Genomic DNA, 15,441 nt, shown 5'->3' with positions numbered 1-15,441 from the left:
TTTGTGTTGGAGGTTATTGGAATTGTTGTTGGCTCCGTTAGATAATTCTTTAGGTGTTCTTCAGTGTATTCCTTATCGAAAGTCTGCACGAAAACACATGAAAGTGAATATCATAGCCATGTTCAGTGTATTCTGTAAGTGAACTTCACAGTTTCTTTTATCTGGACTTCAGTTAACATTTAAATATCGGAAGACTGTAATAAAGTTAGTAATACATGTTGGTTCAGCCAAAACATCATATGTAATACAGGTAGTGTACGAAAATAAAGTTTTGTAAGTTGGCGTTTTTGGTATTACCATTTTGCCTCTCGTGATGTTGTTCGTTGTCTTCCCCATCTTGCATACATAATATGGGATTGTTGGCTTGTAGTCAAGTACTTGCCTTTTGAGATGGTCCAGATTTTCCTTGGTCATTTCAACTTCATTTCCGAAGTGACAGTGCTTGTCAAAGATTTCAAATCCATGAATAGTTGGACCTGCATAAAAAATAAGCACATTTTTAGTTCCATAAAGTATTTTTGAAAGCATTTCTATCTTTTTTTACCTCTTTTACAGGTCTCTTCATTGCTTTCGCTGTCGCTGAGGATGACGTACGATGGACCAGCAGCCATTCCTGTCACAAGATTCCAGCATAAAACATTTTTTGTACTAACAGGACCTCTGCACTTTTTTGAACTGAACTTCCACTTCTAGTCTGCATTTTCTGTTGTCTACATTTTAAACTCCAACTTCTTTTATTATATATTTTTTAAGTTTCCCAATCACAGTATACTAATGCCGGCTGGATACATGTTTGTAGATTTTAAAACCCTCCAACTTATTTATTTTTTGTATATTGTTTTCCATTTCTTTTCACAAGTGAGCTTCTCGGGAGTTCTTATCTGAACTCCTCTTCTTGTTCATTAGTGTCTATTCCCCCCCCCCACCCTCTGCCTAACATGTTTTTATTTGAGTTTTTTTGATAGATCTATCGTATGCAAACCATTTTTTAAGTAATCTGTAAGGTATTTATTTTGTTAAGTTGTTAGATCTTGTTTTTTATACTAGTCTAGATTCAAAACCACGGCCATGAAGGATGAAAGAGAGGAAGATCCACGGCGATTCAATGAGTAGATGGGATGGGGATGGGTTAGACGCACCTTCTTTTTGTTAGGTAATCCCTTCGCTTTTCTGATGCTGGATTACTTTTCTGTAGATCTTGCTAGACTTCTCTTCTTCTTCTTTTCTCTGTTCTTTGTTCTCCCTTTGCTCTTCCTTCGACTCCTTCTCCGTGGGATGTTTCTTCCGGCGGAACACCAGGCAGTGGTTGAGTTTTGTTTTGCGCCGAGTGGTGGTTTTTAGTGGGTTGGGCGTGGTTTGGTGGGTGGGGGGTGGTTGGTTGGTGTGGAACAGCTTTTTATTTTTTCAGTGTTTTTACTCTGTGCGAACGTCTGCACTGTTATCACGTGAACTTCTTTGTAGTCTTTTTATGCTTTTTTGTTTTGTGCTTGCACGTGAACTCACAACTGGCCCCGGATAAGATCCTTTTTTGTTTGTTATCCCGCAGGATTTTTTTGTTTTTTTGTGGTTATCTCTCGGCTGTTTCTGTTTTGTTTGATTGGATATGTATTGGTTTGTTCCCTGAATTTGTGGATCACGATGTCTGTTGTTACATTTCTGGAACTATAAATACATGTCTTTTTTCCTCTGTGTTTCGGTGCATATCAATCACCGATTCTTCTCCCTTTCTTTTTTCTTTTTCTGTGTGTTTTCTCTGTTTCACCGATTTCATGGCAAACCCTCCTTTTTCCCACGAGTACACATTCCCCTGCCATGGCACAACCACTATGAAGGTTTTGTACACAAATGCAGCAGCTAGTGTTGAGGAGTGGATCACCAATGCTGAAGCTTCCCTAGATTCTTCTGCTAGGAAGATTGTTGGTCTTGATGTTGAGTATGATAAACTCAGTGGAACCTATTTCAATCCGAAGAAAGCTGCTGTGATCCAGCTATGTGTTGGCACTGATGTTCTTGTGTACCACATATGCCATGCTGATGAGAGGAGTGAAAAGTTGTATGATTTCTTTTATGGCTATAGGTACACTTTTGCTGGGTTTTGCGTCGCAGAAGACCGCACCATTCTGTCACGGTCAAAGTACTATGTTCATAATGTTAAGGATATCCAGGCAATATGGAGAGATCCGGACAACAGGAAGAGAACTCAAGGTCTGAAGGATGTTGCTGGAGCTATTATAGATCCAATCTATTTTGAGATGAAGGATGGTTTTGGAAGGGCAGAGCACAGGATGTGGGATAATCCGCCGCCTCTACCGCCTAAGCATTTGGAATATGCTGCACGGGATGCATATGCCACGTATGAGGTTTTTCGGAGGCTGGATGTGTTTGAGAGGGGCTTCTTCTCCTTATTCAAACATCCCGAGAAGAAGCGTGGCAGGGATTGGTGAAGATTTTAGTTTTGTAGGGACATTTTTATTTTTATTTTTTCTATGATCAGATTGTAATCGTTTACTTTACCTACATTTTTCTTTAGGTTTTATGTTTAAGAGAACTCCTTAGTTGGTTAGATCTGAACTTCGCAGTCATCATTTTCTCTTTTACTTTGTGTTTCCCTTCCCTTTTATTCATTTTATAATACAATGAAGATGTCCCTATTTACTGTTTTTGCAATCCTATATGTTGTCTGTTCATTTTTTTAACAATTCAGTACCTTTCACGTATGAATAGTATGTGAGAACTTCGCAGCTGTTGATATCTGAACTCCTTTTTTCTTGCATGTGTGTTCCTGTTTAATTCTTATACGAACTTTTTTTTCACACCGTCATACATAGTGAACTTCGCGGATAATCGGCTGTGAACTTCCTACTATTTTTTTAATCAACATTTTTACGTGAACAACTGCCTAGCAGTTGAATTACCCGGATAAGGTCCTTTTTGTTTCTGTTATCCCGCAGAATTTTTGTTTTCTTGTTATCTCCATCGGCTGTTCTATTTATTTGTTTTTGCATATATACTGTTTGTTTTCCTGAATTCGTGGATCACGACGTGTTTGTTACATCTCAATCTATAAATACAGGTCTTTTCTTTTTCTGGCTCGGTGCACGTGAATTACCAATTGCTTCTTCTTTCTTTTCTTCTGTCCACCGATTTTGCATGGCAAACGCTCCTTTTTCCCACGAGTACACATTCCCCTGCCATGGCACAACCACTATGAAGGTTCTGTACACGAATTCAGCAGCTAGTGTTGAGGAGTGGATCACCAATGCTGAAGGTTCCCTCGATTCTTCTGCTAGGAAGATTGTTGGTCTTGATGTTGAGTATGACAAACTCAGTGGTACCTATTTCAATCCGAAGAAAGCTGCTGTGATCCAGCTATGTGTTGGCACCGATGTTCTTGTGTACCACATATGCCATGCTGATGAGAGGAGTGAAAGTTTGGTTGAGTTTCTTCATGGCTTTAGGTACATTTTTGCTGGTTTTTGCACCACAGAAGACTGCAAAGTTCTCTCACGTTCAAATCTCTATGTTCATAATCTGAAGGATATCCAGGAAATATGGAGAGATCCGGACAAAAAGAAGAAACTTCAAGGCCTGAAGGATGTTGCTGGAGCTATTATAGATCCAATCTATTTTGAGATGAAGGATGGGTTTGGAAGGGCAGAGCACAGGATGTGGGCTAATCCGCCGCCTCTACCGCCTAAGCATTTGGAATATGCTGCACGGGATGCATATGCAACGTACGAGGTTTATCGAAGGCTGGATTTGTTTGAGAGGGGCTTCTTCTCCTTATTCAAACATCCCGAGAAGAAGCGTGGCAGGGATTGGTGAAGATTTTAGTTTTGTAGGGACATTTTTCTTTTTATTTTTTCTATGATCAGATTGTAATCGTTTATTTTCCCCTACATTTTTCTTTTTTAGGTTTTATGTTTAAGAGAACTCCTTAGTTGGCTAGATCTGAACTTCGCAGTCATAATTTTCACTTTTACTTTGTGTTTCCCTTCCCTTTTATTCATTTTTATAATACAATGAAGATGTCCCTATTTACTTTTTTTTGCAATCCTATATGTTGTCTGTTCATTTTATTTAACAATTCAGTACCTTTCACGTCTGAATAGTATGTGAGAACTTCGCAGCTGTTGATATCTGAACTCCCTTTTTTCTTGCATGTGTGTTCCTGTTTAATTTTTATACGAACTTTTTTTTCACACCGTCATACATAGTGAACTTCGCGGATAATCGGCTGTGAACTTCCTATTGTTTTTTTTAATCAACATTTTTACGTGAACAACTGCCTAGCAGTTGAATTACGATATATTTATTCTCACAACATCCTGTGTAGAGGTTTAAAATAAATGATATTTATGAAAATTCCTGTTCTTTACAATTTGGATCAGCAGTAGCATGAACAAATAGTGAACTTCAGCAGTATATTTATTCTACACAATGTAACCAACTACATATTTGTTTTCAGTATGAACTATTCTATTTTTTTTTCCTTTTTTGTGTCTACCTCTTCCTGGTACTCCTTCTTATAGCTGCTGGTGTAGTTTGTGTTTTCTCCTTGTTCTTCTCCTTGCTTCTATCTTCCATTGTGTTGCTATCATTTTCTGTTGACTGCAGGTGTAATAGCTGTTCCTCAAGCTGCCTTCTTGCGCAAGTTCTAGAGTTGTGTCCCCTTATCTTATTGCATGTACCACAAGCTTTCACCCCTTTTGGTTTCATTGTCGCACCATCACTTCTTTGTCGTTCAACAATCTGTTGTTGTAGTATCTTTTCCCTGTTGGGGCATGTTGATGCGTAGTGTCCTAGCCTTAGGTTGCACACGCTGCATTTCCTTTGTCCTCCCGTTTTATTTAAGTTTTGCAGTTTGCTCTCCACATCTGGTGTTTTCTGTGTATCTTCTTGCTCAGTGATATCTTCATCCTCATCTTCTTGCTCATATTCTTCATCATCCGTCTCATCTTCGAAGCATTCACCCTCATCTGTGTCCAGTTTTTCCTCTTCATCATTCTCTGGAATGTGCTGGCGAGCAAGCAAGTTTCTTATGCGGACCTTGATATTTGCTGAAGATGCTGTAGGCCCATACACCTTCTTATGTGTTTCCAAGAGTGTTTTAGCCAGCTGCCTTGCCTTGCAGGTTCTGGAATTGTGGCCATTAATTTTATTGCATGTTCCGCATAATCTTGTACCTTTCGGTCTCCCGTATTCATCTAGTTCGGTTCCGACGGGCAGGTGCAGGGGGTTTGCATTTTCCATTCCTCCTTGCAGATCTCGTAGTCTTGCTTCCTTTTGTTATTGCAAGTAGTGGAGGCTGTATATCCGCATATGGATCATTGTCCTCGGTCCGAGGAATGTCGATGTGCTCGCCGCTTTCTCGTGTTGTGTTTTCTTGGTTCGATGATCGCTCATTGTTCTCCATCTCTCGCATCCTCATTATTCTCCATCTCTCGCATCCTCATTATTCTCCGGCTCTGCATCCTCATTGTCCAGGTTTGTATTGGCATCTCTCGAAGGCAAATAATGCTATTTGGAATTTTGCTTCCGAAGTGCATCCTTTGTTTATAATTTTAACTTTGCCTTCCTTTGTAAAGGATTGTTCGTCTGTATTCAATTGAAGTCCCATCGTCTGTTGTTGTCCTGTAGTCTCTGCGGTTGTAATCAGGGTTTGTCACTACATCTTTGGTGTATCTCTGGAGTATATACTTGCTTGGTATCTCATCCAGGCGTAGGTGCTCAAAGACAGCTATGACATGGTGGCAGAACAACCCTGTGTGTGCATAAAGTTAACATTAGCTCGGTTAATTTTTTTATTTTTTTGTGTCAACAATTACTTTTTTTATATGCATCTGTAGTGTAATACAACCAAAAGCAATTGCTGAAAGAGGCTTTTTTTTTTTACCTGTATGTTCCCACAGTTTACATTCGCATTCATAGCGGCCTTCAACTTCATCTGCTAGCACTCTGAACTCATGTCTTGACCAAGCGAATTCTTTACTCTGATTGTAGTGATGCACAAGGTAAATGTTGGGATTATCCTGGGAAGTCTTAATGCGGAAAGCTGTCTTTGTGATATTGCCGCTCCCGGAAAACTGAGTACACTGCCCGTGTGTACTTATCCATCACCTGTGCCTCGAAGCCATACCTGGTGACTGTTTTCCTTGTGCCCTGCAATTTTGATTTTTGTCGGTGGAAAAGTCATTTGCTTTTGAACATGAAACATAAGATAACTTTTATATAGATATATGAACCCTAGAACTAAACAGATGTGAACTCCCATAACATGTGTATACTTTTTTTTCTCGAAAACAGATGACACTTTTTTGTGTACAGGAGAACCCCTGACCAAACAGTTGTGAACTTCCATAACATTTGCATAGTCTTTTTCCTTTTTTTATGTTCTCATCCTATGTGTTTCCAAATTATTGAAGCATATTTTTTTTCATTAATATAAAAAAGGAAATCGATCACTCACCGTTGATGCATTTGCCTCTGCATTCTCTGCTTCATGCCTTGCCTGTATGCAGTTGTTAACTTGCTTAGCAAAAATGTGGAGGTTGTCTCGTTCAGTGACAAAACCCCTTTTCAGCACAAAGTTCATGCTCTCGCTTCTCTGTGTTGAAGTCATGCGTGCACAGAAAACTTCCTTCCAGTAAGCTGATATCCACAATTTCCTTTCAGCCCATAAGTTAATCATGACATTTATATCATGCAGATTGTACTCTTCAATCAAAGCCTTCCACGCATCTTCAAACTCAGATGGCATTAGGGGATGGTTCAAAATTGCAGTCAGCTTATCCTTCAAGTCAGGGAATAGTTTATAAAGCTTCTTCAGCGGGTCCTTATGCTTGTTCATTATGTGCCATCTACAGAACTTATGTAGAGTCCGTTTGAAAATTTTAGGTATTGCTTTTGCCATTGCTGGGCATTGATCTGAACAATTATTAGGAAAAAACACATCAGGTATAATGCAAGCAAACTTCACAAAAACAAAACAAAGGTGAACTTCAGCAAATTAAATATCTTTTATTTTTTCGTGTTGCAGGGGTGTAAACATCTGAACTTCTGTGTGTTTTTGTTATGAACTACAACTGAAGGTACAAACAGGAGTATAGATTCTGATTTTCTGCAAACCTGTAAGTATGCAGATTGGTTGTTTACCGCCCATGCATTCAAGGAATCTGCTGAATACCCATTTGAAGGACTCCTCTGACTCGTTTCCCATCAACGCAACACCAAAGATTGTTGACTGCAAGTGGTTGTTTACGCCGACAAATACTGCAAGGGGCAAGTGGTGCTTGTTTGACTTGTAAGTAGTATCGAAAGTTATGCAATCTCCAAAATCTGCATATGCTGCCCTCGAGCTAGCATTAGACCAGAAAACATTTTCCAGTCTGTTTTCGTCATCAACCTTGTAGTCATAGAAGAAATTTTCATTCTCCTTCTTCATGTCTTCAAAGAATTTGAACATATTCTGCACCTCATTCATGGACTCCTTCCTCGTGTTTTCTGCTTTCCTGCAAAAAGAAATTTGTTGTTATTTTTCTTTTTTTTGTTTTGCTTTTTTCTTTCCCCTGTTTTTCATGTAAGTTTTCATTTTATATATAAAGGAGGGGGGTGGGAGGGGGGGGAGTACTTACATGTTTAGTATGTCTCTGTTGTGGCAGCCAATCTTATCACGGCCACCATGCAGCCTTGTAAGCAGGCCCATTATGTTTACATGTTTTATATTGCTGAACTGAAGGTCTTTTACCAACCCCTTCAATGTTGGATCCACCTTTTTGTGAGAACGCATGAAAACTAGCATTGATGGGCTTAACAGCAGGGTATGGTTGTGCTGAAGTGTAATGTCCTTGACAATGCAGGTACCATCACTCCTCTCTTTCAATCTCATAAAGGCCTTGCACCAGCTTCTTTTGGTCATCTTGTCACGCTGTCGGTCTTCCTCGTTGACACTTTGGCGGTGTGTACCTTCTCGTACACATCTCAAGTAACGCCTGCTCTTGTTGTGCTGTCCTTTCCTTATCCCAAACCCTGTGTGCTTTGCATATGTATTGTAAAATACATATGCGTCTTTGAATGTGCTAAATTCTTGACCAATGGATGGTATCAGGTCCGGATCAAGATCTGCAGCCTGCAAATTGCCACGGTTTTGTTATTGCATTATTTTTTATTTTTTTTTACATATTTTTATTTGTATGTTAACTTCAGGAAATAGGTCAATTGAACTTCCTAAAATTTAATAAAAAAATAAGAACATGGACTTCTTAAAGTCATCTGAACTTTTTTTCACAGAAAAACTGTTGCACATGAATATCGAGAACATATCAACTATACATTTCATATAATAAACCGAGCATGTGAACTTCCTAAAAATCAGCTGAACTTTTATCATGGATATAGGGTTCACGAACTTTCCAAATCATATCAACTGTTTTTTCTAAAGATATAGCATGTGAACTTCCATGCAAATTTGTCTAAATAAATGTGTGTGTAAGAGTGAAATTTTTATCAGCAATATATAAATTGAACTTACGTGTGTGTATGTTCGCAGCTCTGCAGGGGTGGCTCTATCATCTGGTACTATGGGGCATGGCGGTGTGACTTTTGGTACATGGCAGAGTGGATCTCGAGGCGGCATATGACTTGATTGAGTGCCTCGACGATCTTGGTGTATGTTGTCACTTTGACCATCCCCATAACTGCGTTCTTTGTTCAGAAGCATCACTGCTAGAAGACGACTTTTGCCCACTGTCCCTGTTCACATCGTTGCTTCCAGCTGTGGTTGTTGTAGATGTACTTGTAGATTGCCGTTTTCGTGGCTGACGGAACGTTGCATTACTAGCAAATATCTCCTCAGTGCACTTTATTGGTGAACGGGGTTTTTTTGGTGGACCTGACCAACACATAATATCCTCATCATCATCTGTTGATGTTGTGGTATCCCGCTTCCTTTTGCTGTTATCCATGTCATCTTGTTCTTGGATTTTCTGATTGAAATTCCTTTCAACGGCAGCAGCATTTGTCTTTCTCTTGGGATTGCGGAACACTGGCTGGATAAATGAAACTGGCTCATCACAGCATATGGGAGTCATTGGAGGCTTTTTAGGGCCTCGACCACCGATTATCTCGTCGTCACGCTTGCTGTTCTCGATTCTTTGCCTATGCATAGAGAACCTGGTAAGTTTTTTAACATGTGAACTTCTTGAACATTGGGACTAGAACTTTTATACATAAAACTTTGTCCGATGTCTTCAAAAACTAAAACAAGTAAAGTTAACCGCTAAACAATGTAATATGAACTTCCAAAGATACATGCACCTGCATACTTATTTTTTCATTTTGCTGTTTTTATTTTTTATAACTGAAGTGAACTCCAGGAAACTGTTTTTAAGAACTTCCCAGTAAAAGACATAAGTTTTCTTTTTTCATACAATAGACTCTGCATGTGAACTTCCAGTCTCAATTCACACGATCTTGCTCTTATGTTCTACTCTAAACAAAATCCAGTGGAGGTGAACTTCCAATATTTTTTTCATTTAGAACCTGCCAATGTCTCTTTTTTGTTTTACATTGTTGGACGGAAAAGCATTAAAATAGTCATGTGAACTTCCAACACTAAATTCATATGAACTTTTTTTCACGATGATCTGAAGTGCTCCTTTTTTGTGCAGTGATGGACGCAAAAAAAGCAGTAAGTGAATTATGTGAACTTCCTGGGTTTTTTTTTGTTACCTCATGCTCTGCTGGCCTCTTTCTGGAGCTTGGCTGGTTTGAATTTGGAGGATGCTCTGCCGATCTGCGTCGAATTGGAGCCATTACTGCTTGTAAGGAGGCTGGATCTCGCCGTTCTCCGCCGCTGGGTCCTTTGCGTCAGCTACCGCCGCCGTTCGCGTCCGTCGCGGGCTCCCTCGTGTCGGCTCCTGCCGCCGCTCGCTCGCTCGCGCCGACCAGGTAGGAGGCTTCGATCGTCTTCGTGTCCGTCGCGGGCTCCCTCGCGTCGGCTACTGCCGCTGCTCGCTCGCCCGCGCCGACGAGGTAGGAGGCTTTGATCGTCTTCGTGTCCGTCGCGAGCTCCCTCGCGTCGGCTACCGCCGCCGCTCGCTCGCCCGCGCCGACCAGGTAGGAGGCTTCGCTCGTGGAGCTGGTTGATCTCCGCTCGAGGCGGGGCGCGAGTGTTTTTACGAGGGGACGTGGGGAGTTCGCTTCCTACACGAACCGGTATCGGTCGGGGGGAGGTGGGGAGTTCGGTTAGGACAGGGGAAGAAACCGAGTTGGATTAGGGGGGGGGGGGTTCTAGAACCACTCTTAAGGGGGGTTCGAGAATAGTTGGGCTCGATATATATATATATATATATATATATATATATATATATCGACGCGGATTTTCTACCAAGGGTGGTAGCTATGCATAGGGTAGCAGCCGTTGGATAGAAGGAGTTTTGATTTTACTCATGTCCAGATCAAATACCCAGGAGCACTTTCACGAAACGGACGTTTGTGCTCCGTGATTGGGCAGGAAAAACGTTGCCAGAACTTTCCAACACCTTTTTTTAACATGATTTCACACATTGATTCGGCAACGGTGAAGACAATCCATCGTGTGAAAATTTAGCTTTTTTTACACCTTTTGACAATTTGTACCGGTGACGGTAGCTAGAGCCATACCGTATGAAATTTTGCTTTTTTTACTCGTTTTCACACATTTGAGACGGAACGGTCTGGTTTAAAAAAAAAACTATGTACTAATTGAGGACAGCCATGGTCGTTGATATGTCGTCGTTCAATTAGCCGCGGCATTTTTTCCAAACGACCTGTTATAGGTTAGCTCTTATATTCTGTAGCAAATGACAATTTTGTGTCGACACGGTGCTTTGCAAGAATGGACTATATCACCGCCTAAAACTTTTGTAATTCATATAATCTAATTTCTTTTCAAAAAAGAGAGGTGGGGTTTGATGTCTGATTCTGTTCAAACAGACGGGTGATTATTTTTCTTCATTCTTCTCTAGTGCCTGTGTCGTCTCCTCGAAGCTCTAGACAACAAGAAAGAGTTTAATATTCCATTCTTCAGAGTAGCACATTCAGCAAAATGGCTATCAAAAACTTGTGAAGCTATAAAAAAGTTTACACCATTGCCCACAGCAAGTTCAGAAATAAAAGCTGGGACTGGGGCCAGCCAAAGGTTACAGGTTCCAGACTGAAAAGCTATTGCGCTAAATTGTGGGCAAAACAATTAAACTTTCTACTCGTGTACTGCACGAGACACCCAAGCAAAGGCAAAGCAACATTAGAAATATCCTTATACACGCTCCAGAGCTTAGACAGGTTAGGGACAGGGCTTCTTGATGCATTAAGAGCAGCTGTGCAATCAGACATCACAATTGGCTCATGAAGACCAAGCTCGATGCCCAGCTGCAGTCTGGCAAGGATCGCTCTGGCCTCAGATTCCTCCGCGTCCTGGCATCTATTGATCGTCCTTCGGGTAACAGCAATGGTAGAGCCTTGGCCGTCACGAGCCACAGCCCCGATGGCCGATTCGCCAGTCAGCGACTTGTATGCCGCGTCGACATTGATCACTGCAGTATCTTCCCATAGGCATGGACCAAGGAGACGGAAGCGTATCTTCTACTTTATTTGGAATAGAAGAACAAGAACCAAATTGATTAGTCAGCTCAGATAAACCAATAGCTTTTTTACCTTTGTTATTCCGTGCGGCTGGACTGCAGTCCGTAAGCATGGCTTCATAGTTTAGCAGGAAAGACACTGACTTCATAATTGATTCCTTGCCTTTTTCGTGTATTACATCACAACGGAGGTGCCAAGCTCTCCAGAGGAGGAGAAGCACATGAGCTATTTGCTTACCACTACAACATCCCAGTAAGATAAGCAGCCAATCCTCACCAGTTTGCCGAAATCTAAATTCCAGCGGCAGGTTCCAGTGTTCTCTCATCTTCTCCTTTAAGGCTCTAGCTTTGTTGCATGAGACGGGAAGAAGAATGTTCTTACCCAGCGGTGGTTGAGAGGGGTGATGATTGCTTCGATGTAAGGGGTCGCCAGCAAGAGAAAATAAGCCAACAGAAGTGGAATTTGGAAAAAATCTAGAAAAAGTAGAATTTGGTAAGTCCCTGAAGAAAGGGAACTAGATCTTTCAGATGAAACAAACGAAATCAACATCACCCAGTGAAGCAAATTGTGATAAAAAATTCTGCTGTACCATTTATTTGAATGACCATGGATTTCAAAAATCTCAATCAAATCAACAAGGGATTATAAACACCACTAAAGTCCCGTTTCATCATGGGACCAATTCGACAGAGGAGGAAGCACTTCATGACACCGACATGGATAGTTCAGACGGCCAAAAATAGAATTTCAGCCCTGTTTTGCACTGCGTCCTAAACTAGCGAATCACCCAAACCGATTTTTTGCACTGTTTTGGAAGCCTGCACTACCTTGCCAAAACATTTGTGATTCCTATCGAGCAATAGCTGAACTTCCCTACTTAGAAAGAAAACAGAGGGGACATAAAGAGGATAACGGGGGAGAGAAACACCAGCCATCCTTGGCCATTCCCGTGACGGCCAGAAGCACGAGAGGATCAGGTGTGCCCAGCCAGCAGCGAAGCATCAAGCAGGAGGTGCTTGGCCTACCGACAGCGACGTGGAGAACAGCAGGCCCTGCCTCCCGGCGACGATGTGGGGAAGAGCAGGGGCGCTGCCACCCGGCGAGCATGAGGGTCGCGACCTTGGCGGCGCGGCGAGCAGGACTTTCTGGCCAGCCGGTGGTGGCGCGGCTAGCAGGAGCATCCAAACCTTGGTGGCGCGGAGAACATGAGCTTCAGAGCCTCCCAGCGGCAACGCGGAGAGCAGGAGCTTCAGCCTCCCGGCGGCAGCGCGGCGAGCAGGAGGGCCACGACCTTGGGGGGATGAGAAGCAGGATCTTCGCGGCCTCCCGGCGACGGCGTGGATCCAGGAGGTGTGTGGCCTCCCTGCGGCGGCAAAGTGAAGATCGGGGGAAAAAGTAAGAAAAGGGAATGAATCACACAAGCAAATAGAGCAGGAAAAGAAAAATAGGACACAGTGGGGGTCGCCGGTGGTGGGATTCGCGGTGGCGGTGGCGGCGGCATGGTGGGATTCGCGATGGGAGCTGCTGATCCTGCGGGGTGGTTGGTGCACGCGGGGGAACGGGCGTTGTGCGGGGTTGGACGGGAACGGGTGCCGTAGCCGCGCCGGATGGAGGATGGAACGGGCGTTGGCCGGCCTCGCCCCCGCCATGAGCCCTCCACAACCAAGCGCCCGCCCGTCTCCACCCCTGTCTCTGGCCTGCGTGACGCCTTGATTTTGCGTCGGTGGGAGCGGTAGTAGCCAGGCGTTTGAGCTGCAGGGAGAAGGAGAGGGCCGGTGGTGTGGGGATCGAGACTTACGACTACGGTGTTGATGTAGCCCGATACCAAATTATTGATGCCATCCGTTACGGGCCGTGAAAAGAAAAAAACCAAAACGACAACTTGCTATCGGCTACGGTGAAGTACACGAATTGAAAAAGGGTCACGACGGTGGATGCTTTTCACACGTAGTCAAATAAAAAATCCAACCGTGACCGTGCTTTGTTTGTTGTTTTGGTAAAAAATTTACCATGGTGTGGTTGAAATTTTGGTACATTCCATACCGTAGTATAGTTGTCATTTTGGAGCCCATGCCTACCGTCGTTTTCCTGGGTACAAACCGTGACCATGGTCTGGTTGTGGTTTTGGTATTTAAAAAAGGTAGTGTGATGCATCGGTTGACCAGGCTAGCTTTGACGTCTGAAAAATGGTCTAACACTGTGTGCTCCTTTTGTGCTCCCTATAGAAGATCTAATGGTTGGATGTGTATGCATAGCTACCACCCATGGTAGCCCACTTATATATATATATATATATATATATACCAGCACTATTCTGCAATCAGTTGCAGAATAATATTCTGAGCACCGACTTGTACTTTCCTGGACACAAGGTTGTACTTCCCGGATGACAGGATTCAACTTTCTGTCGAACTTACCTGAACTTCCCGTTTTCTTCAGATCTACTGATTATACCACAAGTTTCTCAACCATTTGTCGGAACTATGCAAATGATATACCGTTGGATAGATAATGAAAAACCGCAACTTTTTCATGTTCACACTTTTCGCAGATTTTGCACAGTTTAAATTTAATTTTGAAAATACGAAAACGCTTCTATATGGCCAAAAAACGAACTTTTTGTTCGATTTTTCAATCACTTATCGAAACTGTGCAAATGATATACCGTTGGAAAGATATTGAAATTGCGCAACTTTTTCATGTTTTATGTTTTTCCAGATTCTACATGGTTTTTGAATTATTTTGAAAATACCGGAATTCGGACGTACTCAAAAAACGAGCGGACAGTAATTTGGATAATTTGTTTCAACCGTATGTCGGAATGATGTAAATGATATGGCGTTGGAAAGCTATGGACGAGGCGCAACTTTCTTATTCCAATTATTTTCTCTAATTACTTACGGTTTAAGAGAATAACTCGATTTACTGTCCGCCCATTTTATGTGACGAGCACCGAATGATTCTCCCCGCGATTTCCATGCGGTATATTTAAACAATGCAAATGATATACAGTTGGAAAGGTGTCAAAATGGCACATCTTTTCCGTATCTACCATTTTTGCCAAATCCGAATGGTTTAAAAGTAATTTTAGAAGTTTTGAAATCATGTTTCGTATAATTTTAAGTAGATAATGATTTGAATTTGATGGATTAGATCCATTTATTTGTTGTAAAATGTTGTAGGTAATGAAGTTAGACATATACTATACCATATATAGCTTTTGGTGACAATGATTGAAGTGGTTGGTGATCAAATCGACGAGATTTGCACAAAAGATTTCCGCCCCATAAAAACAGAGCGCTGAACTTCTCTCGACATGAACTTGTACTTATCAGGCAATGCGGTTGTACTTCTTGGTGCGGTTTCATGAAAGTGTTCAATAAAACAGCTATAATTCATGTATTTTCTTTGGGCACCTTGTAGTTACTGTAATTACCGCTTGTACTTCATGTAGTCTATGCTTGTACTTCTTGAAATCAGTGCTTGTACTTCCTCGCGGATGATGTAATCAGTTTGTTTTTTCGACATTTGGATTTTGCTAGTTTTCTTATACTTCCTATACTAAGTGCGTGTACTGCTTATGTCGAATGGTTGTACTTCTTGTATTCAAGTATTTGAGCTTCCTCACGGGGTTGTGGTATTATTTTGTTATTTTTATATTTAGATTTTGTCGGTTTTCTTGTACTCTCTATATTAAGTGGGTGTACTGCTTATGTCGAATGGTTGTACTTCTCATAAACAAGTATTTGAACTTACTTGTGGGTGGTGATATTATTTTGTTTTTTCTACATTTAGATTTTGTTGGTTTTCTCGTACTTC

General features: G+C 41.8%; 2 protein-coding genes across 2 annotated transcripts; both read left to right on the top strand.

The window, feature by feature from the left end:
- Positions 1–1,826: 1,826 nt before the first annotated feature.
- Positions 1,827–2,444, top strand: LOC127327140 (uncharacterized). Its single transcript, XM_051353922.1, has one exon. It carries the CDS (start codon positions 1,827–1,829, stop codon positions 2,442–2,444), a length of 618 nt encoding a protein of 205 aa, XP_051209882.1.
- A 763-nt stretch (positions 2,445–3,207) lies between these two features.
- On the top strand, positions 3,208–3,825 carry LOC127327139 (uncharacterized). The gene has a single exon (XM_051353921.1). The coding sequence runs from the start codon at positions 3,208–3,210 to the stop codon at positions 3,823–3,825; it is 618 nt and encodes a 205-aa protein (XP_051209881.1).
- Positions 3,826–15,441: the final 11,616 nt, after the last annotated feature.

The sequence above is a fragment of the Lolium perenne genome, chromosome 3, assembly GCF_019359855.2.
Source record: "Lolium perenne isolate Kyuss_39 chromosome 3, Kyuss_2.0, whole genome shotgun sequence".
Taxonomy (NCBI): domain Eukaryota; kingdom Viridiplantae; phylum Streptophyta; class Magnoliopsida; order Poales; family Poaceae; genus Lolium; species Lolium perenne.
This window is presented reverse-complemented; position numbering and strand designations above follow the sequence as displayed.

Coding starts and splice junctions, on each gene's coding strand:
- LOC127327140 (XM_051353922.1), top strand. CDS start 1,827: ATGAAGGTTTTGTACACAAATGCAGCAGCTAGTGTTGAGGAGTGGATC.
- LOC127327139 (XM_051353921.1), top strand. CDS start 3,208: ATGAAGGTTCTGTACACGAATTCAGCAGCTAGTGTTGAGGAGTGGATC.